The 27,056-nt window shown below is 36.9% G+C and overlaps 1 protein-coding gene across 6 annotated transcripts in view; it reads left to right on the top strand.

The window, feature by feature from the left end:
* Nucleotides 1-25,688, top strand: part of EVI5 (ecotropic viral integration site 5) — a 202,971-nt gene extending 177,283 nt beyond the window's left edge. For all 6 annotated transcript variants that reach the window (XM_044238685.1, XM_044238684.1, XM_044238686.1 and 3 more), the window contains one exon: nucleotides 21,428-25,688. In XM_044238685.1, the coding sequence (XP_044094620.1) occupies nucleotides 21,428-21,739 (312 nt within the window). In that variant the 3' untranslated portion in view covers nucleotides 21,740-25,688. The remainder of the gene's footprint in view (nucleotides 1-21,427) is intronic.
* Nucleotides 25,689-27,056: the final 1,368 nt, after the last annotated feature.

The raw sequence follows: 27,056 nt of genomic DNA, 5'->3' as shown, positions 1-27,056 counted from the left end.
CCACCCCTTCCCCCTTCAAAACCCTCAGGTTGTTTTTCAGGGTCCATAGTCTCTCATGGTTCACCTCCCCTTCCAATTTCCCTCAACTCCCTTCTCCTCTCCATCTCCCCTTGTCCTCCATGCTATTTTTAAAAAGAAAGAAAAAATCTTGAGAGCATTTTTGTTCATTAATAAATACCCTCCCTTGTTCGAGACATAATGAAGCAAGTTTGTAAATGATTCAAAATAGCAAACTACAATTTTGTGAGACAGAGTAAAGAAAACTATAGGAATGTAATGTAATTTCAAAAGACTTTGCTAGTAGAGTAACGTAAAAGCTGTGATAGGAATGTAAAGAAGCTTCCTGATGTGCAGAAAATCAGTGGAAAGAACGTTCCAGGCAGAAGAAACAACTAGTACAAAGACCTTGAGGGAAATGTAGTGGACTTTGTGAGAAATCATACTAAAATGTGGCTTGAGTATAGTGGAGGGTGGGGAAGAAAATGGTATGAGATAAGATTCAAGAGGTAGTTGAAATCAAATCCTAAATAGCGCTTTATAAGCCAGGATAAATAGACTGTTTTATTCTTGATTCAGTGGGAAGCCTTTGGATGGTTTTAAGCAAAGAGTGATGTGATCTGATTTGCCCTGCCTGCTGTATGGTGAATTGACTCTAAGAGAGCAAGAATAAAAACAGGGAAATGGAGGCTGTTAATATAGTCTAGGTAAGAGCAAAGGTGGCTTAGAAGGATGAGAGAAGTGGAAATGTTAGCCACATCCTTAGAAGGATGGGAGAAGTGGAATGTATTAAAGCTAGGTTTTCGAGGTTGAGAACTTGCTGATGGATTGTATGAGAGACATAAGATAAAACAGTCAATGACTCCAGAGATTTTTTTACTTGACATCTGAATGATTGGTTGGTTACATTTACTGAGGTTGGGAAGGGTAGACTATCAAGATCTCTGTTTTGTTTATGTTAAAATTAAGATTGCTATTAAACATTAAAATGAAAATATGGAGTGGGCAGTGGGCATGTATGATGTTCTAAATAGATGTTGGGGCTAAAAATAGGTATAGTAGTTATTGGCCTATAAATGTTATTCATAGGTAAAGGGAAGGGGTTCTAGGAGCAAGTCTGTGGTACTCCTGACCTATAAGATCAAGAGAGCCAATAAAGGAGATCAAAACTACCAGTGAGATGAGAGGGAAACTGGCGACTGTAGATACAGGAGCCCCAGAAAGGAGACTTCAAGAAGAGAGTATTTCAACGTAGTTATTATAATTAAATTATAAACTTCTCTGGTCCTCTTAAAGAATGAATATATTAAGAAAGAGATCTTCAGCGTTGTTTTTTTTTTTTTTTTACCATTTATTAGAGAATGATGGATGATTTATGAAAGAACTTGACAGGAGGAATTGTCTGTCACTGAGTAATTACTGAGACCCCCTTCCTGAAGAACTTGAAGAAATCTAAGCTATTTCAGGACAAAGCTGGCCAGAAACAAAACTATGTAAAACACGATTATAGGATGCTATAAATAACATACAACCCAGGTAGATGAAGCCAACTTTCATTTAAAGGATAGCTTCTGTGCTCATTCCCAGTACCCAGGGCTTTTGTCATCCTGTCTTCTTTGTTAAGGAGACAGTCTTTGAAGTTACCATATGTTACAAGACTCTTTTATTTCTACCAGCCAAGCACAAAATTAGGAGTTTGAGTAAATAAAAGGAAATCTAAAGAATGCCCATTCTGAAGTTTGCCTTAGAAAATTTTTATATGTGAGTAATCTTTTTTCAGTTCTGATAACTGTTCATGCTTGAGCTATAGATTTAGTAAAGTATCTACCAGAAAGTATTTTGAATGTCCTGTCCATTATTAATGTTTAATGTGTATACTCACTTATTAAACTAGAAAAAATTTTTTTAAGATTTTATTTATTTATTTATTTATTTGACAGCAAGAGAGAGAACACAAGAACGGGGAGTGGGAGAGAGGAAGAAACAGGCTTCCCGCCGAGCAGGCAGCCCAATGTGGGGCTCGATCCCAGGACCCTGGGACCATGACCTGAGCCAAAGGCAGAGGCTTAACCAACTGAGCCACCCAGGAACCCCAAAACTAGAATTTTTGAAATGAAGAGCTTTTATAATCAAATGACAGACTACTCTTTTTTAACTGTGTATCTTTTTTTCCTTGCTCTACATTCCCAGTTTAAAAGTAGTTAATAAAATCACTTGAACTTGAATTTATTTATTTTTTAAAGATTTTATTTATTTATTTGAGAGAGTGAGACAGAGACAGAGACAGCAAGAGGGAGCATGAGCAGGGAGGAAAGGGAGAAGCAGAGCTCCAGGCGGGGCTTAATCCCAGGATCATCACCTGAGTCAAGGCTAATGCTTTAACCCACTGAACCACCCAGGCGCCCCAAACTTTTAATAAAGAAGCTTAAAGGCTCATTTAACATTGATCAAATTTAACATGCATCTTCATCTAGGCATTAAAATCAGAATATCAAAGGTAGAAAGAAACTTAGTAATTTGGCTGTAATTATTGGCAGCTTTTTTTTTCCTCTTTATTTCAAACTAAATAATAATATTTTTGTTTAACTATATGCTTATTCTGTACTGCCTGTTTCTACCAGTCTTTATTTCCTTTTAAATCTTGCAAAACTCCAAGGATATTACCTAGTTTACAGAGGATAAGAATGACATTTTTATAAACTGTATTGATAGCAACAGTATATTGATGGAGGAAGAAATAAGGAATAAATACAGTATTCTGTTGATGACTGAATCTTAGTTTTAGAATTATTGTTTAAAAAAATTTCCATAGATGGGAGTTATAAGCTTTCATGCATATTGTTACGGTAAAAAGTGCCCAGTTTCCCAGTGTGGCAATTTTTTTTTTAAGATTTTATTTATTTATTTGACACAGAGAGAGAGATCACAAGTAGACAGAGAGGCAGACAGAGGGAGAAAGGGAAGCAGTCTCCCCACTGAGCAGAAAGCCCGATGCAGGGCTCGATCCCAGGACCCTGAGATCATAACCTGAGCCGAAGGCAAAGGTTTAACCCACTGAGCCACCCAGGCACCCCCCAGTGTGGCAACTTTTTAATAAAAGAACGTATTCCCTTAAATTTGTTTTTTCTCTAGTTAAAGCAATATAAAATATCGTGCAGGAGCTCACACAAGCCTTTCTGTAGGAAAATTAGGGTTTTTTTGCTGCTGAAGGTCTTATGTAGATAATGAGAGATTGTGTTTGTACTCCTCTGAAAATTGCTTTAAGGCTCTTTAAATTAACTGTTTAGTTCTGGCCACCTGGGTGGCTCAGTCATTTAAGTATCTGCCTTCTTGCTCAGGTCATGATCCCAGGGTCCTGGGATCGAGTCCTGTGTCAGGCTCCCTGCTCAGTTGGGAGCCTGCTACACTCCCCCTACTTGTGCATTGCCTTGCAAATAAATGAATAAAATCTTTAAAAAAATAATTAGCACTGTTTTTAAATCTTAAAACCTCCATTTAACTTCCTATTAAAAATTCATTTTTAATTTTATTTTTTAAGACTTTATTTATTCAAGAGAGGTAGAGAGCGAGCACAAGTAGGCAGAGCAGCAGGCAGAGGGAGGTGGGGACGCAGGCTGAGCAGGGAGCCTGATGCGAGGCTCGATCCCAGGACCCTGAGACCATGACCTGAGCTGAAGGCAGACAGACAATCTACTGAGCCACCCAGGCACCCCTAAAAATTCATTCTTAATGACTTCTTTAAATTGGTTTTGTTATTCCTATTCCTTTTATATGTGCCATTTAATCTCAGATATTTTATCTTATTTGAAGTCATAAGATTAAAAAACTGTACAGTGTACAATATTTAATGTCTGCAATAATATTACTGTGTAGAAGACATAAAGCTGAGATTTCAGATTCACATTTTTTAAAGCCAGGCGTGTTCTTAAAGTTTATCTGGTTTTTCACTTGATAAATGAGGAAGCTGAGGGCATAAGCGTTACAGGACTTACCCAAAGTTACACAGCTAGTTGGTGGCAGAGCCAGAACTACTGCCCAGGCATCCTGACTTCTGATCTGCTACATCCCGCTGTCCTGCCACAGTCCTGCCGACCCATTTAATTGTCACACGTTAGATGTAGTAGGGGTTCATAAGGGTTGAATTAAATTAAATTAATTACTTCTCTCAGATGGGAACCTAACATCTATTTAGTAGAACTCTACTACCACCTAGTATTCTTTACTTTTCTTCCAGCATCAGGTTCTGGATTTCTCTTCCATCTGAAACTGGGGAATTGGTGTGACTTGACCCTAGAGATTCTACTTCAGTTTCCAGTAGGTGCTACTAAAATCTTAACTTTTAAATATTAGTTGATTTTCTGAAAACAGAGGCAACTGAGATTTTCTAGCCAAATTTGACATTCCCAGAAACATAGAACTATATAAAAATAGTTACCCCATTTCAGATATACTTATTATTTAAGAAATACAAGCTTACCCAAGGACATAAGTTAGCTCAGCTATTCAGTACATTCTGCTACAAGAGTTTATTATTTAACTTGTAACCAAACTTCCAGCAGTTGTTTCTAGGTTAATTTCTTAAAATCTCCAAGACTGCATATCTTTCCATTCATTCTTTGCCTCCAAAAAGAATATCAAACACAGAGGAAAAACTATAATACCACCACACAGGATACGCTACTTTTAATTTAAGACTTTTAGACCACATTCCAGTTTTATGCTATATTCATAGAAGAGGGGCAGTGTTTGACCCAATTATATGCCTCTTTGTATGTATCCTATTCCTACTATAGGTCAAAAAAGATGTTTAAATTTGCTGATGAAAATAGGTGTTTCTGATGATGATAATTTCATTGAAGAACTAGAGTTGAATCCTCAGAACATGACAAAAAAGGTCCAGTAGAAGAGGGTAAGGAGAGATAATGAAATCACTTAAAAAAGGGAAATTAAAGTAAAAAACAAGGTAAGAGAAGGAATTAGACCCTAGAGAGGATGAGATACCCAGGAAAGAAGCCTCTTCGGGGCATTGACTAGGGAAGGATAAGCCTCAAAAGAGTTAAGAGAGTTTTAGGATAAAATCTGGGTGAGCAGCCAAGTTAGAGCATATAGAATCAATCAGAAATGAGGGATTTGAATCTGGTACTCAGAACTGAAGGACAAAATAAATAACCTTAAGAGACAGTGTTCCACCGGCCAAGGAACAGAACCAGTTAGAATTGTAAAGTCAGACTTGGATGCAAGACTATGTGTGATGGGCTATTTTTCTGATATTGTGCTATGCAAAGTACAGTGTAGTCTTACTCTCAAGGAATTTACAATCTGCTGGGGGAAAGTGGAACACTTAGTTTAACAAAGACTATATGGTTGATACTGATAGTTAGTACTTAATAGTTCAGAAATGGGAGATAACAACAGCACATAATTTTGCTGGTTTTATTTTTTTAATTTTTTAATTTTTTAAAATATTTTATTTATTTATTTGACAGACAGAGATCACAAATAGGCAGAGGCAGGCAGAGAGAAAGAGAGGAGGAAGCAGGCTCCCCGCTGAGCAGAGAGCCTAATTTGGGGCTCCATCCCAGGACCCTGGGACCATGACCCGAGCTGAAGGCAGAGGCTTTCACCCACTGAGCCACCCAGGCGCCTCATTTTTGCTTATTTTAATTAAGGGTTGTTATACTGTCCTTGATGCTTAGGGACAGGCTAAACTGTGAGCTCCTTGAGGCAAAGACTATGCCTTAGTCAGCCTTATATTTCTAAGAGTCTTTCAAAAATCCTGACACAGTGCTATGAACTCCTGGATTCAATCAGTTCTCTTGGTAATCAAATTGTCCTGAATTTGACCAGTGGAAAGTCTTTCAAACATCTCTCTCTCTTTCTCTTTTCTTTTCCTTTTTTTTTTTCCTGTTCTTCCTTTCTTTCCCCTCCCTTTCCCTCCCCTCCCCTCCTTTCTACCCCTCTCGTACTCCTCCCCTCCTCTCCTCTCTTCTTTTCTTTTCTTTTTTCTTTCCGAAATCCCATTAGTCTTTGAGCACTTCTGTGTTTTCTGGTACTAAGTGGCAAGTTATTTTTTGTTTTTTGGGGAGATTTTGTTTTGTTTTAAGATTTTCTTTATTTATTTGAGAGAGAGACACACACACACAAAGAAAGAGACAGAGAGCACAAGCTAGTAGGAGCCAGGGAGGAAAGGGAGAAGCAGTCTCCTCACCAAGCAGGGAGCCCGATGCAGGACTGAATTCCCCAGGACCCTGGGATCATGACCATAGCCGCAGGCAGATGCTTAACCAACTGAGCCACCTAGGTACCCCACTAAGTGGCAAGTTTTTAAATAGTACTTTACAGTAAACAAGAATAGCTAGATTTTCAAATGCATTGTGGTGAGACAATGCCTATTAGTGCTAATCTATAAATTGCTTAATAAGTGGTTCCAACAATTAGATTGGAAATGTAAGTCATAAAAAACTACTTAAGGGATGGGGTACCTGGGTGGCTCAGTGGGTTAAGCCTCTGCTTTCCACTCGGGCCCTGATCTCAGGGTCCTGGGATGGAGCCCCACATTGGGCTCTGTGCTCGGTGGGGAGCCTGCTTCCCTCTCTCTCTCTCTCTCTTCCTGCTTCTCTGCCTACTTGTGATCTCTCTGTCAAATAAATAAATAAAATATTTAAAAAAAAATTTTAAAAACCACTTAAGGGAAACTGCATGTCAAACACCACTTAGATCATGAAAAGTCAAGACAGATAATAAGCATCTTTTTTTTTTTTTTTTTTTAAAGACTGATTGATTTTAGGGAAACAGAGAGTGGAAAAGGGCAAGTGAGGGGAGGGGCAGAGGAAGAAGAAGAGAGAAAATCCTCAAGCAGACTCCTTGCTGAGCATGGAACCCAACTCAGGGCTTGATCTCAGGATCCTGAGATCATGACCTGAGCTGAAATCAAGAGTCAGCCACTTAACCAACTGAACGACCTAAATGCCCCAATAATAAGCATTTCTTAAAGGAACTAGAAGTAACTATAACACCTATAGTGACAGGTTCGCTTATAGCAGTTCTTTAATAGACTTTTTTTGACTAAGGATAGGAGAGACTTACTCCATTAGCATTCCCCTGAAAACACCATCTAATAGCATATTCTTCAGTCTTAGATATGAGAAAAATAAGATATAAATGCTCAAACTATTTCAGTGACACCTGAGTGGCTTAGTCAGTTAAGCCTCTCCCAATTTCAGCTCAGGTCAAGATCCCAGGGTTATGAGATCAAGCCCCATTTGGGCTCAACACTGGGCGTGGATCCTGCTTAAGATTCTCTCTCTCCCCTACAATGAATTACATGGTTAACTGTTGACTTACACTATACAAAATAAACCATATAATTTTTTTTTTTCCCAATTTATTTATTTTCAGAAAAACAGTATTCATTATTTTTTCACCACACCCAGTGCTCCATGCAAGCTGTGCCCTCTATAATACCCACCACCTGGTACCCCAACCTCCCACCCCCCTGCCACTTCAAACCCCTCAGACTGTTTTTCAGAGTCCATAGTCTCTCATGGGTCGGAGGTAAACCATATAATTTTTTAAAAGAAACCATTTCATCAATATGTATGATACCAGTAAGATTTTAATGTCACTACAGTATTAGAAGTACTTGTTAACATTTAAGTGAAACTAATAGGTTATGCTTAAAGATTTCATTCAGCCTGATTTGGGCAACCAAATGAGCTAGAGTCTGAAAATCCAGTGACCTTACTCATATACTCAAGTTTTAAGACTTGTGTACTCATTTTTAAAATGTTTCATTTGTTTAAAAGCTGATGATCCTGGGGCTCCTGAGTGGCTCAGTTGGTTAAGCTCCCAACTCTTGATCTCAGCTCAGGTGTTAATCTCAGGGTCATGAGTTCAAGCCCTGTGTTGGGCTCCATACTGGCTGGGGCGCCTACTTTAAAAAAAAATTAATTAATTATCCCTACTCTCCATCTGACTCTTACTTTCTCCTTTCATTATCATGCCAGTATTTCTAAACGCATCCATAAAATGGAGAAGAGAGGAAAAATTATAGATATATGTGTAATTTATCAAATTCTTAATAACAGTTCTGGATTTTCGTTTATTTTTTAATTTGATGTTTAGTTTTGTTTCTGAATTTTGTGTCTTTGTTCTCCAAAAAGAACTTACTACACATGGTTGAGAAACTATCAGTTTTGGAACACTGAGCTTAGAGTCAGGAGACCTGGATTCTAGGCCTGGTTCTATCACTGGTTAACTGTATGCCCTTAGGATGCCGGTTTACTTCATACAGTCACTCAGTCAGTGAGCATTTGATATCATTTAGCTCCCACACATGCCTCAGGCCTTGCCTCATTTACTGCATCCTAAAGCAGTCATGCTAAGTGATATTTAAAGTGCGTTCCATCCCAGTCCTGCGCTGGGTATCTAGAAGTCATAGTCCCACTTGTGAAGGAATTCAGACTGGTAGGGAGAATAGTCTATATGGACAGCGCTGTGGTAGAACCATGAGAAATGCGTCCAAAAGTCTCTGGGTGTGGGGCTACCTGAACTGTGTCGAAGAAGGAGTAGAAGATAGCCAGGAAAAGGAGAGTAGAAAAGTGTTTAGGCAGAGAGGGCATCATATACAAACGTCTGGAGGCAAGTAAAGAGCTCAGGAGAGAGAGAAGCAGCAGCTATAAAAACAACAGGGAGATCAGTAGAGAGGGGCGCTTCTGAAACCAGAGACTTAGCCTGATCAGTTCATCATGTGTGGTTCTGAAAATAGCGTTCAGAGAGATTGATTTGATGGTTGAGGATAAAGCTTTCTTAATCAAGCAAGACGAAATCCATAAAATAGAGTCTTCTTCCCTTTTATGTTTTGAATTGTATTCTCTTTAAGACCTTGGCCCAAACAAAGCATTTGAGAGCCAATTTGAATCTTTCCTGTTTAATTTAGATAGTCTCTTCCTGTTACCCAAACTACCCAATACTTCACACCTATTTTTTTAGTGCTACATATTCTTAAATCCAAAATTCCAGTTTCCTCAGCTATGCCAAGATCTTGAAATGTAGCCAGTCGTTTTTAAAACCTTATTTTCTTTTGCATCCAGTAATTCAGTTTTAAAATGCTAGTTTTTAGAAGAAACAGTAACATAGTATTGATAGTTTTTCAAACTAGGAACATTTGTAAATGTGTTCTTCTACAAACGTACTAAGTGTCAATGAAAGGAGCATTGATAAAAGATGAATTAGCTCCCTCAGATTTACAGAAACTAAAAATTTTAAATTGTGGTTGGAAGTCTTTAGTGCCATAAATCATGTGCTTTTTATGGACCCTATCTCACAGATGCAGTTGGACTTGAGATAATCAGATTTTCACTCCCCATGAACAGGACAGCTAAAATGTCCTACCAATAATATGTGTCAAAGACTTCATGCTACTTTGCTGCCTGTCTGATTTAAGTTGTTGTGGTCAGTCTGAGGAACCTGTGATATGATAAGATAGCATTCATGAGGTCATGTGGTTTACAAGTGCCCAATCTTAACTAAGCAGCCTATGAGCACCTCAGAATGAGGAAGAGAGGGATACTAATCTTTTCTGTTTGATAATTCATTTTGTGTTCAGTGACAAAAGAGTGTAGGTCTGTAGCTATATATGCATATTATGTATTTTTAAAATTAGTTTCTGGAAAAAACTGAATGCTACCAATGCATTAATCTCCTTTTACTTAATACTTCTGTCTAAAGCATTAAACTTTCTACTGCAAATATTTTCTGCCTATTAAAATGAAGCTGGAGAAGGTAGCCACTACTTCTTTTTTCTGTTGAGGAAAAAATTGGATGTTGAAGATTCTCATTGTTGATGAATTTTTTAAAATCAATTAAATTTTCTACATTTCCTGAATAGGAAATTATTTATTTTCTTTTTTTTTTTTTCAAATTTACCCAATTTATTTATTTTCAGAAAAACAGTATTCATTATTTTTTCACCACACCCAGTGCTCCATGCAAGCTGTGCCCTCTATAATACCCACCACCTGGTACCCCCAACCTCCCACCCCCCCTGCCACTTCAAACCCCTCCGATTGTTTTTCAGAGTCCATAGTCTCTCATGGTTCATCTCCCCTTCCAATTTACCCAAAAGCACATACCCTCCCCAATGTCCATAACCCTACCCCCCTTCTCCCAACCCCCCTCCCCCCAGCAACCCACAGTTTGTTTCGTGAGATTAAGAGTCACTTATGGTTTGTCTCCCTCCCTATCCCATCTTGTTTCATGGATTCTTCTCCTACCCACTTAAGCCCCCATGTTGCATCACCACTCCCTCATATCAGGGAGATCATATGATAGTTGTCTTTCTCCGCTTGACTTATTTTCAATATGGCAATATCTCCATTGGAAATATACCCACCAAATGGCTATCTGATTTCTATACATATATATGTTTAAAACAGGTTTGAGAAATAATTCACATATAATACAGTTCACCCATTTTAAGTGTACAGTTCAGTGGTTTTTAGTATATTCACAGAGTTATGCAGCCATTACCACAATTTTAGAATGTTTTTATCACTCCAAAGCTAATACCATTCCCGTTAGCAGTCATTCCTCATTTCCCACAAGCTCCCTTCCCACAGCCCTAGGCAACCACTAATCTACTTTTTGCCTCTACAGATTTCCTGATTCTGGACATTTCGTGTAAATGGAATTATACAATATGTGGTCATCTGTGACTGGTTTCTTTATTAGCATGTTTTCAAGGTTCACTTATTTGTAGCATATATCAGTACTTCATTCCTTTTTATTGCCTGATAATATTTCATCAAATGGGTATACCACATTGTATTTATCCATTTATTGGTTAATGGACATTTGAATTGTTTTCACCTCTTGACTCTTATAGATAATGCTGATGTGAGCATTTATGTACAAATTTCACTGTGACCATATGTTTTCATTTGTTTTGAATGTTACTTACTAGTGGAATTGCTGGGTCATATTGTCACTGTATGTTTAATCGTTTGAAGAACTGCCATATACTGTTCTCTAAAGGAACTGTACCATTTTACATTTCTATCAGCTGTGTCTGAGGGTTCCAGTTTCTCCACATGCTTGCCAATAGTTGATATTATCTCTCCTTTTTGTGACAGCCAACTCTAGAAACTATGAAGGTCATCTCATTTTGGTTTTGATTTGTGTTTTTCTGGTGGCTAATCATATTGAGCATCTTGTCATATGCTTATTAGCCATCTGTATCTTCTTTAGAGAAATACCCTTCTTTAGAGAAATACTCTTCTTTAGAGAAATCTGGGTTTAGAGCAAACCCAGATCCTTTGCTCACTTTGTAATTGGGTTGTCTTCTTATAATTGATTTGTAGAAGTTATTTATATATTTTAGATATAAGTCCCTTATCAGAAAATGATTAAAATTGGGTAATTAGGTAGACTGATAAAACCCATGACTTAGCTTTAGAGACGAATGATTCCTCTTAACAGTTCAGTCCAGATAGAAAAGAAGTACTTCGTTTTGACAAGGATGTTTTGCTAAACATTTGAATTTTTTCAGTGCTTCAGCTGAAGGTTAAATCAAATGAAATGTACTTTGATGTAGCTTTAAAAGTACAGAGTGAAACAAGTGTGAAGTGATTTATTTCCTGTAATTGGTCATAAATTTACATAGAAGCTCACATATTCCTAACCTCATCACCATTGACATTAGAGTACCTTCTAAATAATGTTAATGGTTTCAATTTTATCAAGATGTGTCAGCTGCCAGGAAGAGTACGATGCAGTTTCATTTTGTTTGCCGTAGTATGCTGGATAAATCTAAGTATACACTATAGAAAGACTTAGAGTTCTTTGTAAATGGCTTAATTCTTCCCCCTCTCTACTTCTCTGGTGACAAATACACAGTATAAATTTCTTCAGTGCCAGACTTTCCTTTCCACCTATTTCACTTCTTATTGTGCGTACATATTTTTTCTTTGCTTCTAAAAACATGCGTTTTAACTATTGCATTTTATACATTTTTTACAATCTTTATGTTTTTAAAATTTAAATGCTTTAACTGGTTTTTAAAAATAATTTACTTAGCTTAAAGCCAGAACCATTTTCAACATTGTCTATTTTGTATTATTAAAAAAAAAAACTCTTAAACTTTTCAACTTAATCTACTTTTGAGTATTCTAGCTCTGAATTTTTGCTCCTGTGTATATAATACAATGATCGAAAAGTCATGACCTCCAATTGATTGCTTTTATTGGTTTCCTGTTTTGATTCACTGGAAATCTTTTGGTTTGGGTGCTTATGGCTAGTTTTAATCTTTGTCATGTGTACAATTCATTTTTGAAAAAAGATGATAATCGAGAATTTAGCACATCATTTCCTTTTTACATTTACAAACATTTACATTTCACAAACTGAAAAAATTATTAAAATTATTATGTAAGGATTTCATCAAAATTACCAATTATACTTTGGAGAAAGAAAGCAAAGCCTCTAGAACATAGAAATACAAATCTTTGTGATTATTGAACTTTATGTCCATCTTCTCATGTAAAGGATAATGTTATTTAAAATATTATATCTTATACATCACTTACAGACATGTTGCTTTAACAATGATAGTTCAGTGTTTTACAAAGATTGATTATATAAACCCAAACGTACAAATAGAAGCTTTTATAATCTGATATGACTCAGTCTTGGAAACTTACTGCATCTGTTTTGCAGTTCACTTGGTATCACATGACTCACTTAAATGGTTTAAACCCCGTCTAGTAGTGATCAAAGTTCATTTGGTTAGGGGTTTTTTTGGTGTGTGGATGACTTTTTTCCACTTTGTTGTGGACTGATTGTCTCTCAGAATATTCAGTGGCAGCGCTTCTTATTCTTTTGAATCTCAGAAAGTGGTAGTTGTCTGTACAATTCAGCCTCCAGTCACACTGGGGGGAAAATTTTTTTAACTACTTGAAATAATATGCATGGAAGCACTTTTAACTGTAAAACCTCGTATAATTATAAGGGTTTATTATTAATTTTATTACCCCTACACATTAAAATTGAGGAAGGATAACCTGTTGTGTCTCTTTAAAATCAAATGCAAAAATCAACCCAAACCTTTTCTAGTTCTCAGTGTTTATAATTTACTGGAAGAAAGCAATCACATAGAGAACATGTACACTCTCTCCACATGGACACTGGCCCAGATGATCAAATTTCTTAGCACAGATTTCTCTATTATTTATTAGGAAGTTATATTTAAAGGCTACAAATCTCTAGTGCTATAACATTTCCCTGTTTTACAAAAGAAACTTCTGTCTTAACCTCTAGAGGTTTAGCTAATGAAGTAGACTAATGAAGAATTTTTAAATACTTGTGTATCTTTAATGATTATAAAGTCCTTTAGGCCTTCAGAACATTCATTCCTGCAGATTCTTCTCCCTGCTTTCAAATTTTACTGATAATTTTTATGTGAAATAGCTGTAATAGGTTTTAATACTAATTTTTAGTGTTTGGATTTTTACTATCATACAGTTAGAAACTCTGCTATTTCCTGTCAAAACCTACGTTCATCAGACTATGAACATGACAGTTTCCTGTTTTCTTATTAACTATACTACCTCTTGTGCTATATTCTTTATAAGTTGTATAATATCTTAACACTTTCTTTTTCTAATTACTAAATACTTTCTTTGGGTCAGCATTGTTGAATACATGCAGAGAAATCTTAAAATCCAATCTCTTTGAAGCTTGTGAGAGGTTAAGATTTTGTTAGCTTTTTAAGCTATAATGAGTATGTCAGCATATTTTAAGTATTATTTAAACAAATTCTGTATGTTTTTATTTCTTTACTCTGTCTCTTCATGCATAACATGATGAAGCAGTCCATATCAGGTAAGAAACAGTACATTATTGGCGTCTCGTATATTAGCACTCCCCTCTAAAATGAATAATGAGTACCAGAGGGCTTTCTCAAGAATCCTGTTATCTTTTCATTGTAGTTCATATGTATTTCTTATGTGCCCACTCTTGTCCAGTCAGAGTGCTGAGCTCTAAGATACAAAAATGATTAAGAAACAGTCACCATCATCAGAGGCTAACAGAAGTGGTAGAATATATTAGACCAGCCATCCAGACAATGCTGATTTTAAGTATTCATTATAACTTGGAAAAAACTTATCTATAAATAATGCACTCCAATATATGTGTGTCAATCAATACAGTATTAAAGTTTATGAAAATATTTATGCCTATTGATGTATTAAATGTTATAAAAATTTATTAAGATGCTAATTTTTTAAACTATTAATATAAAAATAATACCAGAAAACAAAAAAGAAATACTTTCAAATATAAAGGAAGCAGTTATCTTTTTGGGTTTTTTTTTCCATTGGATTATTTGGGGGTTTTGTTATGGTGAGTCTAACTCATTATCAAAATGGTCAGCTACACATGAATTTGGAAGTATTTTTGAGAGATTTTATTGGTGATCTTATTTTTTTAATGTACATGTTTTTTATTATGGAAATTTTCAAATGTTCACAAATGCAGGGAGAATAAGTTTAATGAACTTTGTGTTATCTATCACTGAAACCCAAATTTTTCTCCTTTTTTTGCTTGTTTTTAAACTGTTTTTTTAAAAACTATTTACATGGAACCATACAGAACAGACTCTTTAATATCAGGCTATTTAAAGGCACCTGGGTGGCATAGTTGGTTAAGCAGCCAGCTCTTGGCTTTGACTGGATCCCAATCTCAAGGTCTTGAGATTGAGCCCTGCATTGGGCTCAGCACAGAGTCTGTTTGAGTTTCTCTCTCCCTCTCCCTTTTTACTCCCCCTTCCTATAAAATAAATAATAAATCTTTAAGAAAAAAGAAGAAGAAAAAGAAAAGAAATCGTTTTTCTATCAAGGATTTTAAAGCTAGAACTATACTCCTAAGGTTAGGCATGTTATCCTTCAAAAGGTATAGTTTGTCACCTGAATATGAAGCTGATCCTCAGAATAAAGTTTGAATTTGAAGGTTGACATTTGATAGGAGAAAAGGAGAAGGTTCTGACTCTGTTTTATAAACATATGTTCTCTCACTTTGATCTAAACTCAGATGGTGAGATATCTAAAACTGGTTGCTGTTCCTCAGTAATGAATCCCCTGAAACACCCCATAAGAAATAGATTTGAAACTAGATGGTGAAGGTGTCATATCTTAAAATATTTATTTGCCTTATAGTTCTTTGTATTTTTATTTGCTTTTTCCCCCCAAGTTAGTTGTGTGTCCACATCAGACCACTGTATTTTTAAAATATGACAATGGCCAGTGTGGCAGTGATAAATTAACAAGAAAATCTTGAGTTCAAATTTATTTATCCTTACCAAATTTTCTTAACATGATCCTAATATAGTAAATCCCTAAATATGATCCATTTAGAGCAGGATCTCTCAGAATGTGCTCTATAGATCATCCTATTCAGAACTCCCTGGAGTGCTTGTTTGAAATAGATTCCTGAGTCCTGCCTGATGAATCCAGGTGTCTGAGAGGAGAGCCCAAGAGTCTATATATTTTTAAAATAATCCTAAGCGACTGCCTTCGGCTCAGGTCGTGATCCCAGCGTCCTGGGATCGAGTCCCACATCGGGCTCCTTGCTCAGCAGGGAGTCTGCTTCTCCCTCTGCCTCTAGCCTGCCACTCTGTCTGCCTGTGCTTGCGCTCTGTATCTCTCTCTCTCTAACAAAAAAAAAAAAAATAATAATCCCAGGAGGTTCTTGTACGTTACACAATTTATTAATTATTGGTCGAGAGAGTTAGGGAGTCAAAGGGTGCTGTTAACATCAACACTCTCCCCAAAGTAAGGACTCCAGAGTGACCTACTGAGTTGAATAGTCTGTGAGATCATCTCTGTGGTAGTTTGTGGGTCTTTTAACTGATATTTGGAAAATGGCAAATCTACTTAATATCTAAATTTTAAATGTTATAGAACTAGAAGGCACTCATTAGAAGGAAACTTTATCATACAATAAGCTTGTTTTTACTATTTTATGTATTCATGTTTGAGAATAAAATCTGAAGTACTGAATAAGATTATATATTATATATTTCTAAAACATCTAGTTCAATAGTCTAACGTTATTTAAAAACTGTATTTCAAGAGAGAGAAACAAGCCAAGAAACAGACTCTTAACTATAGAGAAAAAACTAATGATTACTGGGCAGGGGGTTGGGGGAGATGGGTGAAATAGGTGATGGGAATTAAGGAGGGCACTTGTGACAAGCAGTGGGTAATGTATGGAAGTGTTGAATCACCATATTGTATACCCGAAACTAATAAATTACTATATGTTAACTATACTGGAAAAAAAGAAAAGAAAATCTCAACCATCCCAGCAGTAATCAAAGAAACAAAATCACAATAATAGTGCAAATTATGATGGAGAAAAATATGTAATGGTCATGCTGGCAAAGGCTGGATATAATAGGCATGCTCAAATATTCCTGGTGGCAGAATATAATCTATTGAAAATAAATGTGATCATACTTATCAAGAGAAAAAAACCATAAAAATAAAAATCCTTTTTCATTGGCTTCCAGATAGCTAGATGATGACAACATGGGAATCCATTAAACCATACCATGTATTTAAAGTGTTTTTTAAGATAATTTCAATTTTTTAAATGTACGTTGGAAATATTTTCTCAGAATTTTGAAGGCCCTGCTCTATTCTGTTTACAATTGAGAAGTCTGATATCGTGATTCCTTTTTTTTTTTTTTTAAGATTTTAAAAATTTATTTGCGATAGAGCCAGAGAGATCACAAGCAGGGGGAGCAGCAGAGAGGGAGAAGGAGACTTGCTGAGCAGAGAGCCCAATGTGGGACTTACCCCAGGATGCCAGGATCATGACCTGAGCCGAAGGCAGGCGTAACCAATTGAGCCACCTAGGTGTCCCTATCATTGTGATTCTTAATCTTTTATATAAAATATGTTTTTGTTTTGGCTGGATGCTTTATCTTTTCTTGTTCCCAGTGTCCTGAAATTTCATTATGAGGTACCATTGTGTAAGTCTACTTTTATCCATTGTGATGGATACTGGTAGGCTTTTTCAGTCTCAAAGCCCATGTCTTTCAGGTCAGAAAAAATTATGTCTGAAACCTCTTGTAGAGTGTCCTGGGTTTTTTGGTTTTGTTTTTTGTTTTACATGGATGCAGTTTCTTCAGAGGAAATAAATGATTTTTAAAGAGTTTTCTTTTCACCAATAGTCTGTTTCCTCCTAGTTGCCGTCCCCCCACCCCTTCCCCCAGCATCTCTTAGATGATTTTTTTCAAATACCCGACTCCCTGCTCAAACATTAGGTCTGGAGAACTTAAAAAGCTAACAGGAAGTTCTGAATGCCTGGATAGAGTTTGTTGATTATCAGCTGAGACCCTTCTTTGGGGGAAATCCCAAGATTCCACCAGAGAAGAGTCCCTTTGCTTAAAATTCCAATCCTTGGTGAATCTCAGAAGTACTTCCAGTCACATTCAGTGCCTTTAAAACCTATGTCTCATTTCACCTAGAAAAATAATACCTTTTAAATCTTTTTCATGATAGGAGTGTGTTACTGGCATTTCACAAAGTTTAGTTGTTTTGTTGTTGCTTTATAAAAATGTTCTAATAGTCTTTAACCAAAACTTAGAAAAGACAAGGGGCTGCAGAAGGGTATGCAAAAATACTATATGTACTTTTCAAGAAAGAGAGTCAGTAGCTTTTGTCAGATTCCTGATCCTATGATTGATTCATAGGAGACACCAAACAAAGCTGAACCAACAGACAAAATGTTGCCTGTAGTAGTGGTCCTTAATCTGGGATGTGCATCAGAATTATTCAGGTCTTTTGAACATACGCATTCCTGGATCCTACCCTATGCCAGGAGAAAGTTTCAGGAAAACGCATTTAAACAGATCGCTCCATGTTTCAACCATCAGGTAGTGGATTTGGGTCGGGACAGCTTGCTTATACTACTGAACGGTGGTATCCATTTCTGTATACCAGACACACGGGCAGTTGTTCCCTATTCAGGAGCACTTTTACTGTGGATAAGAGCTCCATTTCACGTAAATCAACTCCTTTTTGACTCAGCCTTATTTGGTTTGGACAGATCTACCACAGTGATTCTCAAACTGTGAGGTATCATGATCTCCTCAGATGCTTGTAAAATTGTTTCACTCTAAGGGCACCTGGCTGGCTCAGTCAGTGGAGCCTGTCAGTCTTGATCTCAGGGTTGTGAGTTTGAGCCCCACATTGAATGTGGAGATTATTTAAACAATTAATAAATAAACTTAAAAAAAGATGTTTCGCTCTCCAGATTTTGATTCCTTAGATCAGGGTATGGATTCTGAATGAATGAATTAATTAATTAATTAAAAAAATTTTTTTATTTATTTGACAGAGAGAGATCACAGGTAGTCAGAGAGGCAGGCAGAGAGAGAGAGAGGGAAGCAGGTTCCCTGCTGAGCAGAGAGCCAGATGCAGGACTCTATCCCAGGACCCTGGGATCATGACCTGAGCCGAAGGCAGAGGCTTTAACCCACTGAGCCACCCAGGCGCCCTGGATTCTGGATTTTTAATAATCCTCCTTGGTTATCCTGATAGAGATAATCAGTGGACCATATTTTGAAATATGCTAATCTAAGTGTGCTACCAACAATATCTGTGGAAGTCTTTTTGGGGGATGTAGGTTGAGAAAATTGTCTGGGTTTTTTTGTTTGTTTGTTTAAATATAATTAGCTCCTAAAAGTCTAGTAACAGGATCAGTAGTACAGCTCTCAGATCCAGACACCCAAGACTATACATTAAAAGGCCCAGCTCTGGCCTTCCTCTAGCTAAACCTTTCTCCACAGGAAGAGGAGTCCCCCGGGATATCCTCATCTGAAGTTCAGCCCCTTCTAGATCACGTGATGGGAACTCAGTGAGCAGATGTCCCTTTTCAGGACATGCACAGACCTCCCTCCCCTCAGAAACAGTATGTACACGTTCAGGTCTAAGAAGTAACTAAGGGACAGCTTCAGTTTTACCAGAGAGTTCCTTACCTTCACCTTTTTCTTCTCCGATATTCCTTTTTCTGCTATTCTTTATTAGCAGTTCTCAAATAAAGAAACTCCAGTTGCATCCCCTATGACATCTGATAAGAGGCTGCAGTTTTTTAACTGCAGTAAAATTTGTTAAAGCTACAGCTTTCCAGATAATTGGGAAGTTGTGGTTCCCCTGCTGTACTCCTTTGGTAACAGCCAGGGAAAAGGAAGACACATGTTCTGTATTATTTCTTCAAAAGGGTTTGGGAAGAAAAGAAAGGAAGAGATTAACTGACTTAATCTAACACTTGGAGCGCTCAATCATGTGTTGCAATGTGGTGATAGGATGTTGCATCAGAACGTGGCAGTTGTAGTATTGCCATGGGTATCACAGCTATGGGGAGGTCCTTGTGGTGCTCTGAGCCCTTTCCCTACAAATTCACCCTCGAGTTTAGATCCTTTCTGCCCTGCCAAGGGAGACAGTGTTACTTAAATTACATTGTACATCACTGTAATTTTGTTCTCTCAGCCTAGGGCATAGGGATTTCTTCAGGGTTGAAGGTCAGCCTGAGACAGACATCACTGTTCGAAGTCTCAGCATCCTTCTTGTTTCCCGTTGGTCACACACCAGCAGGGAAGTGCTGACATTTCTTCACTTCTTCCTGGAAATCTGTCAGGATAGCTGGCAGGTGTATGGCAAGGCTGTAATGTCTTTACTTTCAGAACCGTTAGTTTTGAAAGTATATGTAATATTTCCTGAATATTTCACACAGGCTTTATCTTAAGATTTGAAAGATAGTGAGTGACCAGGAGTTTGTCCCTGAGAAACAAAGTTGAAGGTTAATAGTAGCGATAAGGGTAGGAGGCATGGGATCTCTTTCAGCCAAATTCTTGCAAGTCAAGGTAGATATTGGTAATTCGTTTTTTTCAGTTATTGTTTTGGTTGTTTTGTTTTCAGCTCTTCTGCTCTGTTGTAGGAGGAAATTCATGGTATATGGGAGAAATTAAACAAGTGACAATATCAAAATTAGATTTCCTATTTAAGACATAAGCTCTTGAGGACGACAGGGCTGATGTCTCGATTCTATGGTAGTAGAAGTGGTTGTATCCATGGCAGTAGGTTTGGGAGTTTAAGGTAACTGGGGCAAAGAAGTGGGAGATGATAGAAGTCATCTTTAATCCTAAAAAGGCTGGTTTTGGAGAATGTGGTTTAGATTTGTGACAACAATGGGTTTTTGTCTAGAAAACAAACTCTAGAATTAGTCAGACTTGCCCAGCCAGTAACAGGGAGCATATGATGTCCCCATGAAGGTGTGGCCATGGGAAGCTCCTGGGATAGCCAAAACCTGGTTCTGAAAGTGGAAAGAGAAGAGAAGTAGCTGAGCAATACATGGCAGTCCTCTCCCCTATTCCCTCATTAGGGAAGTTGCTCCTTCTCCCTGGGGAGGAGTAGGGGGAGAAGGCAAAATTATATACTACTGGCATTCCTTCCTTGCAGAGAGAGATCTTATTAGTAGAAAGAAGCATTCCTACCCTGAGTGAGTGAGTGTGTGACAGTGGTTTGGTGGTCTTTGGGATATTATGATAGGATGGAGATTCATAGCAAATTTTCATTATTTCTAACTGATTTTCATTATTATGGGGACATGCTCTTGAGACAGTATGTGTGATAGTTCAGAGTACGGTCTTAAAGTCCACATCTTCTAGAAATGCATGCTGAAATATTTACAGGTAAACTGATAGAATACCTGAGATTTACCTCAAAGTAATCCAGAGACAGGAGAAGTATAATGTAATAAGATTGTCCATGATGTTAATTGTTGAAATTAGATGATGGGTGCATGCAGTTCATTATATTTCCTGTAATATAATGAAGGTTCAATTTGAATCTAAATTTTGCTATTACCTATGTGTCCACAGTAGTACCTCTACCTGAGTTTCCATTTTCTAATCTCTAATGAAGATGATAAAATCTACCACATAGGACTGTTGTGATATTTCAATTAAAATAACAAGTTACTGGGGTGCCTGGGTGGCTCAGTGGGTTAGAGCCTCTGCCTTCGGCTCAGGTCATGATCTCAGGGTCCTGGGATCGAGCCCCATATCAGGCTCTCTGCTCAGCGGGGAGCCCGCTTCCTCCTCTCTCTCTTCCTGCCTCTCTGCCTACTTGTGATCTCTGCCTGTGTCAAATAAATAAATAAAATCTTGAAAAAAAAAACAACAAATTATGTGTCCATTACATAACACATAGGAGGCATATAAAATTGGTAGTTACTATTTTATCTACAAATGGCAAAAAAAATAATAAAAGGTAAGTTATCTTCTTTTTTAAACATGAAATGTTTGCTTTCTTGGTGTGTGTGTTTCCCCTAGTTGAGTATATTAACATGGGTTTTGTTTTGACAGCTCAGGTGCCTAAAAGGCCAGAGGGTCTTCTCAGGCCAGCCTCCTTTTGATGGAATCCACATTGTCAGCCATTTAATAGGAGATGATGAATCATTCCATTCCTCTGATGAAGATTTTATGGATGATTCCTTACGGGAAAGTGGCGTTGGTTTTCCTTTGCACAGAAAGTCTGGCCCGATGTCTTTGGACCCCGCTGTGGCAGATGGTAGTGAAAGCGAAACAGAAGACAGTGCGTTGGAGACCAGAGACAGCAACCGAGTGGCTCGAAAGGAGCAGCCCCCAAGAAGAGAGTCATACTCAACCACTGTCTGACCATCACTGTGACCTAGACTGTGGGGTTTTTTAAGGGATCAGTTATCATATGATTAAGGGTTTTTGGAACATACTTGTTTCATATGTACATACATATATACATATATACATACATATATATATGTATATATATATATATTTTACAGTCTTATCTGCCTTTTTATCTTTGCCAAATCTTCACCACTGACTACCATTGCCATAAAATAGACTGGTATATATGGTTAATGGGAAAAATAAGGTTCTAACAGTATTACTGAATATTAATGTTTCTTATTTAGAAAATGCAATTTATATGTGGGAAGCATTTTGAAGTTCAGGACTATGGAAAATTGAATTTTCTTCAGACAAAACTGCTCTAGTGCAATATTTCATGCTCATTTAACAAATTGCATATTTATCAATTTGTTTTCAGGCCAGGTGTCGACAAACATTTGACCAGGATATACGTCCAATTTATCTTGGGTTTTTGTGTTGGGGAGTGTTTCTGGGTTTTTTTGGTTTTTTTGTTTTGTTTTGTTTTTCAGTTAAAATTACTGCTTTAGTAGTAGGCCACTGAAAGCTCCCAAATACAAAGCTTTTTTTCCCCCATATAATTTTACAAACACAAATGAACAGTCATCTGTCTTGAGAGGTTTAAGTTGTGTTTTAATTTCTAATTTTGATGTGCATATGATGGTTCCATGTATTGCCTACTAGTTAGAGTAGTAGGTTAACTACAAATAAATTGGGAGTTTTGTACATATTTATAAATCTACATCACCCACATTGAAAATCATTTTATATGGAGAATGTACATGTTGCAAATGACTGCCTTCAGCTTTCTAACAGGACTTCTGTATATACTAGGTTAAAAGAAAATTGAAAATAAAACCAAACACTAATATTTTAATAGCTTTAGTATTTTGCTTGGCATTCAACACTAGCAGATTCATAAGTGAACTAATACTTGTTCAAAACACTATTGGTGACATATTTTGCTTCATGTGTATAAAACAATAAATTTTTCATGATTAAAGAGGTTATAGCACATATTACTTAGTGCTAATATCTACTTAATGTAATTTAAGCAATGGACTGAGGTACAAGATACACAAAAATTGTATCTGTGAGTAATCTATGAACATTATCTTCAGCTTCTCTAGTTAATCCATAGATAAAGCCATAAGAATTCTTTCCTACCATTTCTTCCTTTTTCCCATCCAGACTTTTTTCCCTGGAAACCTGAATGCCTGTCATTGATAAATTGGTGGAAACACCAAATTACACTGAGATGACATAAAGACAACAAACATGTGTTGACTGGATCCTTTCCACTTCCGTTTTCATCAGCAGCCTGTGAAAAAAATAGCCTTCAAGGATAAGAGGAAAGTAGAATTCAGTATATATGGAGGTACAATTTTTCACAGTATGTTGCATGCAGAAAAAAAATTTACATGACAGAGTGGAGTAGAAGAGACAAAATCATTTTTTGTCTAAAGCCCAAAGTCAGGCTTTATGGTACGTGATAGGTTAGGCTTTTCCAGCTTTTTGTAGCTATTTGCTTGAGAAACAAGATTGACCAGATGCCTGTTGTGTCCATATCACCAGGTCAAATTGTAGTGGTTAAGTAATTTACCTGTGGTTACAAGTTTAGTAAGTAGCAGAGCCAAAATTTTACTCAAGATCTCTCCAACACCAAGCTGAAATGTTCAGCTAATGAATTTCTCAATTCTCTACTTTTCTTCAATTAATGTGATTTAAATGTGTTTCCTGAATATATATAGATCAGTATTTGTGTATAGATGTATCAACACTCATAAACTCTGCACAGCTCTACTGGTATTGTCTGCTAGAATTGTCTGGTGCTTTTAGAATTCTCTTTTGGGGTTCATTACTGTCAGCCTATGGGCTGTTGATGCCCAGGTAAAATGAGATGAGTCATGGCCACATTGCTTTCACCCCCACAGTAAGAAATCTAGTGATCTAGACCAAGGGTCAGCAACTACAGGCCATGAGGCTATTCTAGCCAGCTTCTTGTTTTTACATGACCCACAAGCTAAGAGTAGTTTTTAATATTTATAGATAGTTCTGTGGGGGGAATCAAAATAGCATTTTGTATCACATGAAAATCATATGAAATTCAGTATTGATCAATAAAATGTTCTTGGAGCTTACCCATGCTTATCCATATACATATTGTCTGTGGCTGCTTTCATGTACCATGGCAGAGTTGAGTAGTTACAACAGAGACTGGAGGGCACAAACAGCCCCGAATATCTACTGTCTGGCACTTTAGAGAAAAAGTCTGCAGACCCTCTAAAATGCAGGTTTGCATCTTAAGTTTGTCTCAGTAGAAGATCAAACTGTTCGCTTTTGGTGTTGAACTAAACTCGTAACTATTCTAAATGGATAATGTTCCAGCTGTTTTATATCATGAAGTCTTTGATGCCAAAGACAAGTTTGGAAGGACATCTCTACCTTTGGAAATGGAGAAAGAAAGGGAAGAATTCCAGAATCCCAGCACTGCTCTCTCAAGCAGGCACGTTGGCCTTTAGGGTATGCGTCAATGAGCCGATGTTATAATTTGACTTAAAATAACATCTTTCTAGAATCATGTTTGAATTCTAAATCTGAAAGATATTCTTAGAGAATTTCCTAAGTACTGTTTTCTGGTTAGGAATTAGGTGTTAAAAGAATCCTGGTAAGTGAACCGTAACCCATTGATGTTCTTGTAATTTGGGAAATGGAAAAACTAGAAACAACAATCATCTCATTCAAGAGCTTTGATTCAAATACTCCTTAGAAGGTTTTAGAATCTTCCTGGTTTTTAGTATGCAACAGGATACTAAGCTTTGATTTGACATTCAAATTAAGATTTACAAGGTATTGGAAAATGTCCTCTTGATAGATTTTATTTAATCCCTGACACAATTACTTTGTATCATTTAAATGTTATTCAGTTAAACACTTAGAGCTGGAGAATATTCAGGGAGGAATAAGTGAATAAATAACAAACACACACACACACACACAAAAGTACTCTCAGGATAGTTACTTCCTGGTGGTGTTGCCATCTAGGTTGAAAAGCTAAAAGTAGAAGCTACAGGGTGATCTGAATAAAATGGAAAACACATAGACGTGATGAAACAGAACTTTTAGATCAAACCAATATTTCAACAGCCTTTTATGAATCAATGGTAAAATATTTTTTTTCTTCCTGAAAAAAGCGGTTAAAGATACACATTACACAATCTCTGCCCTTTCTATTGATAGATATTAGGTACTCAGTGTTTGATGAGTAATTGAGATGTCAAAGCTCACCTAAGATATACAAAAACAAAAACAAAAACTTAGCTCTGAGCGTGCAGCCTGTTACTCTCCAGATAGTGCCTTTGAAAACAAGGTCTAGACCTTTTTAAGTATTTTGTTTCTAAAATCATAAGCAATGAATTGGTTCCTATTCTCCTTTATCTTTTACATAGTACACTATCATTTTCAGATTTAAAGTAAAATAAATATATGAATTGCATTTCAGTAAAGTCCTTTCATGGCCAGCTTATTTATCATGCAGTGCAAGACGTCAGCAGCTAATGTTTTATGAAATCAGTGATTTGCTTTATTAAAAACAGTGTGCTTTAGCCTGAAGGTTATTGCTGCTTCATCATTAAAAAAACAGTTTTTTAAACTAATTAATTTTACTTCATTCTCCTGAAATTAAAATTACTGGTTAAAAGTGGAGTGGATGCTATTTATAATCCAACTTTTTACAGCACATCCATTGATCTGCCTATCTTGTCTTTTCACTCCAAAGAAAAGATGATAGAATACTAAGGTACACTATAGAGATGCAAGATTATAATGTTTTTCATTTTACTGTTGGAATTTCTTTTTGTAACATTGTATGGTAACCTGAATTGTTTACTTGTGCCTTTGCTTTAAACAATTATTAAAGTTTTTCATTTTATAAGAATTTCTGTTTCCTTAAACTATTCAACTTAAAAGGGGAGAGACATCAAAACACTATTAACAATGCTTGGCCTAACACCACGTGTTTTTTAGTGAGGTTTGTGCTCCGTGGGTACAAGGGCCCATATCCACCTGGTCCACCCATTTATAATTAGTGCCAGACAGAGAGCCTGGTACATGACATTTTTTCAGTTTAATGAAAGTCAAGACATCTAGACTTGCTGTTTCTTCCAGGAACATGCTAACTTTTTGAAAATATTAATAGCAATAGTTTTATCTCACATTGTAGTTTAAGTCATTGAAATGATTAGCAATGAAGCCAGTAAGTATATTCAGATATATAATTTGAATACGCTGTTGTGAAAAGGAAGTTATGTTTTCTGCATCTGTATCACAATGTTAACATTGCTTACTTCAGAAGCAGTAGTTCACTACATATTCTGTTTTGGTCCTAGAGGATTGAAGACACTTTCTAAAGGTACATGAAATATGAATAGATAGTTGTAACCCAGGGTCTGTCCACCTTGGCACTATTGGCATTTGAGACCAAATTGTGGCAGGAGGCTGTTCCACACATTGTAGGGCTGTGCAGCAACACATGTGGCTTCTACCCACCAGATGCCAGTACCACCCCTCCTTCAGTTGTGATGACCCACAAGATCTCCAGTTGTTGCCAATGTCCCCAGTAAGGAAGATTGAGAATGGAAATTACCCCTCGTTGAGAATCTGTGGTATAAATTTAGAAGTGGGTCAAGAAACAATGAGCCCCCTAGGGCCAAAGCTAAAAATACATGCAGCTATTGAAGACAGACGGCAAATTTGACTCTTTCTAGTAGTCAGTAAGAAAAGCAAAACCTGAACCAAAATGAGGTGCCAGTCACACTTATTAGGATGGCAATTTAAAAAAAAGAGTTGGCAAGGGTATGGAAAAATTGGAACTCATGCATTGTTGGGAATGTAAAATGTTGCAGCCATTGTGAAAAATTTTGGCAGTTCCTCAAAATAGTTAAACAATTACCACATGATCCAGCAATTCCACTTGTAGGTATATACTCAGAAAAGATTCAAACAGATATTTGTACACGAATGTTCATTATAGCATTATTCACAATAGCCAAAGGATAGAAGCAACATGACCATTATTAGTAACAGGTGAATGAATAAGTAAAATGCAACATGCATACCATGGAATATTACTCAATGATAAAAAAGAATTTTTTTTTTTAAATTTTATTCATTTGAGAGAGAGAGGACAAGCAGGGAGAGAGGCAGAGGGAGAGGGAGAAGCAGATTCCCCATTGAGCAGGAAGCCTGACTCGGGGCTCGATCCCAGGACCCTGGGACCATGACCTGAGCCGAATGCAGACGCTTA

This window comes from Neovison vison, chromosome 2 (genome assembly GCF_020171115.1).
Source record: "Neovison vison isolate M4711 chromosome 2, ASM_NN_V1, whole genome shotgun sequence".
Lineage (NCBI taxonomy): Eukaryota > Metazoa > Chordata > Mammalia > Carnivora > Mustelidae > Neogale > Neogale vison.
This window is presented reverse-complemented; position numbering and strand designations above follow the sequence as displayed.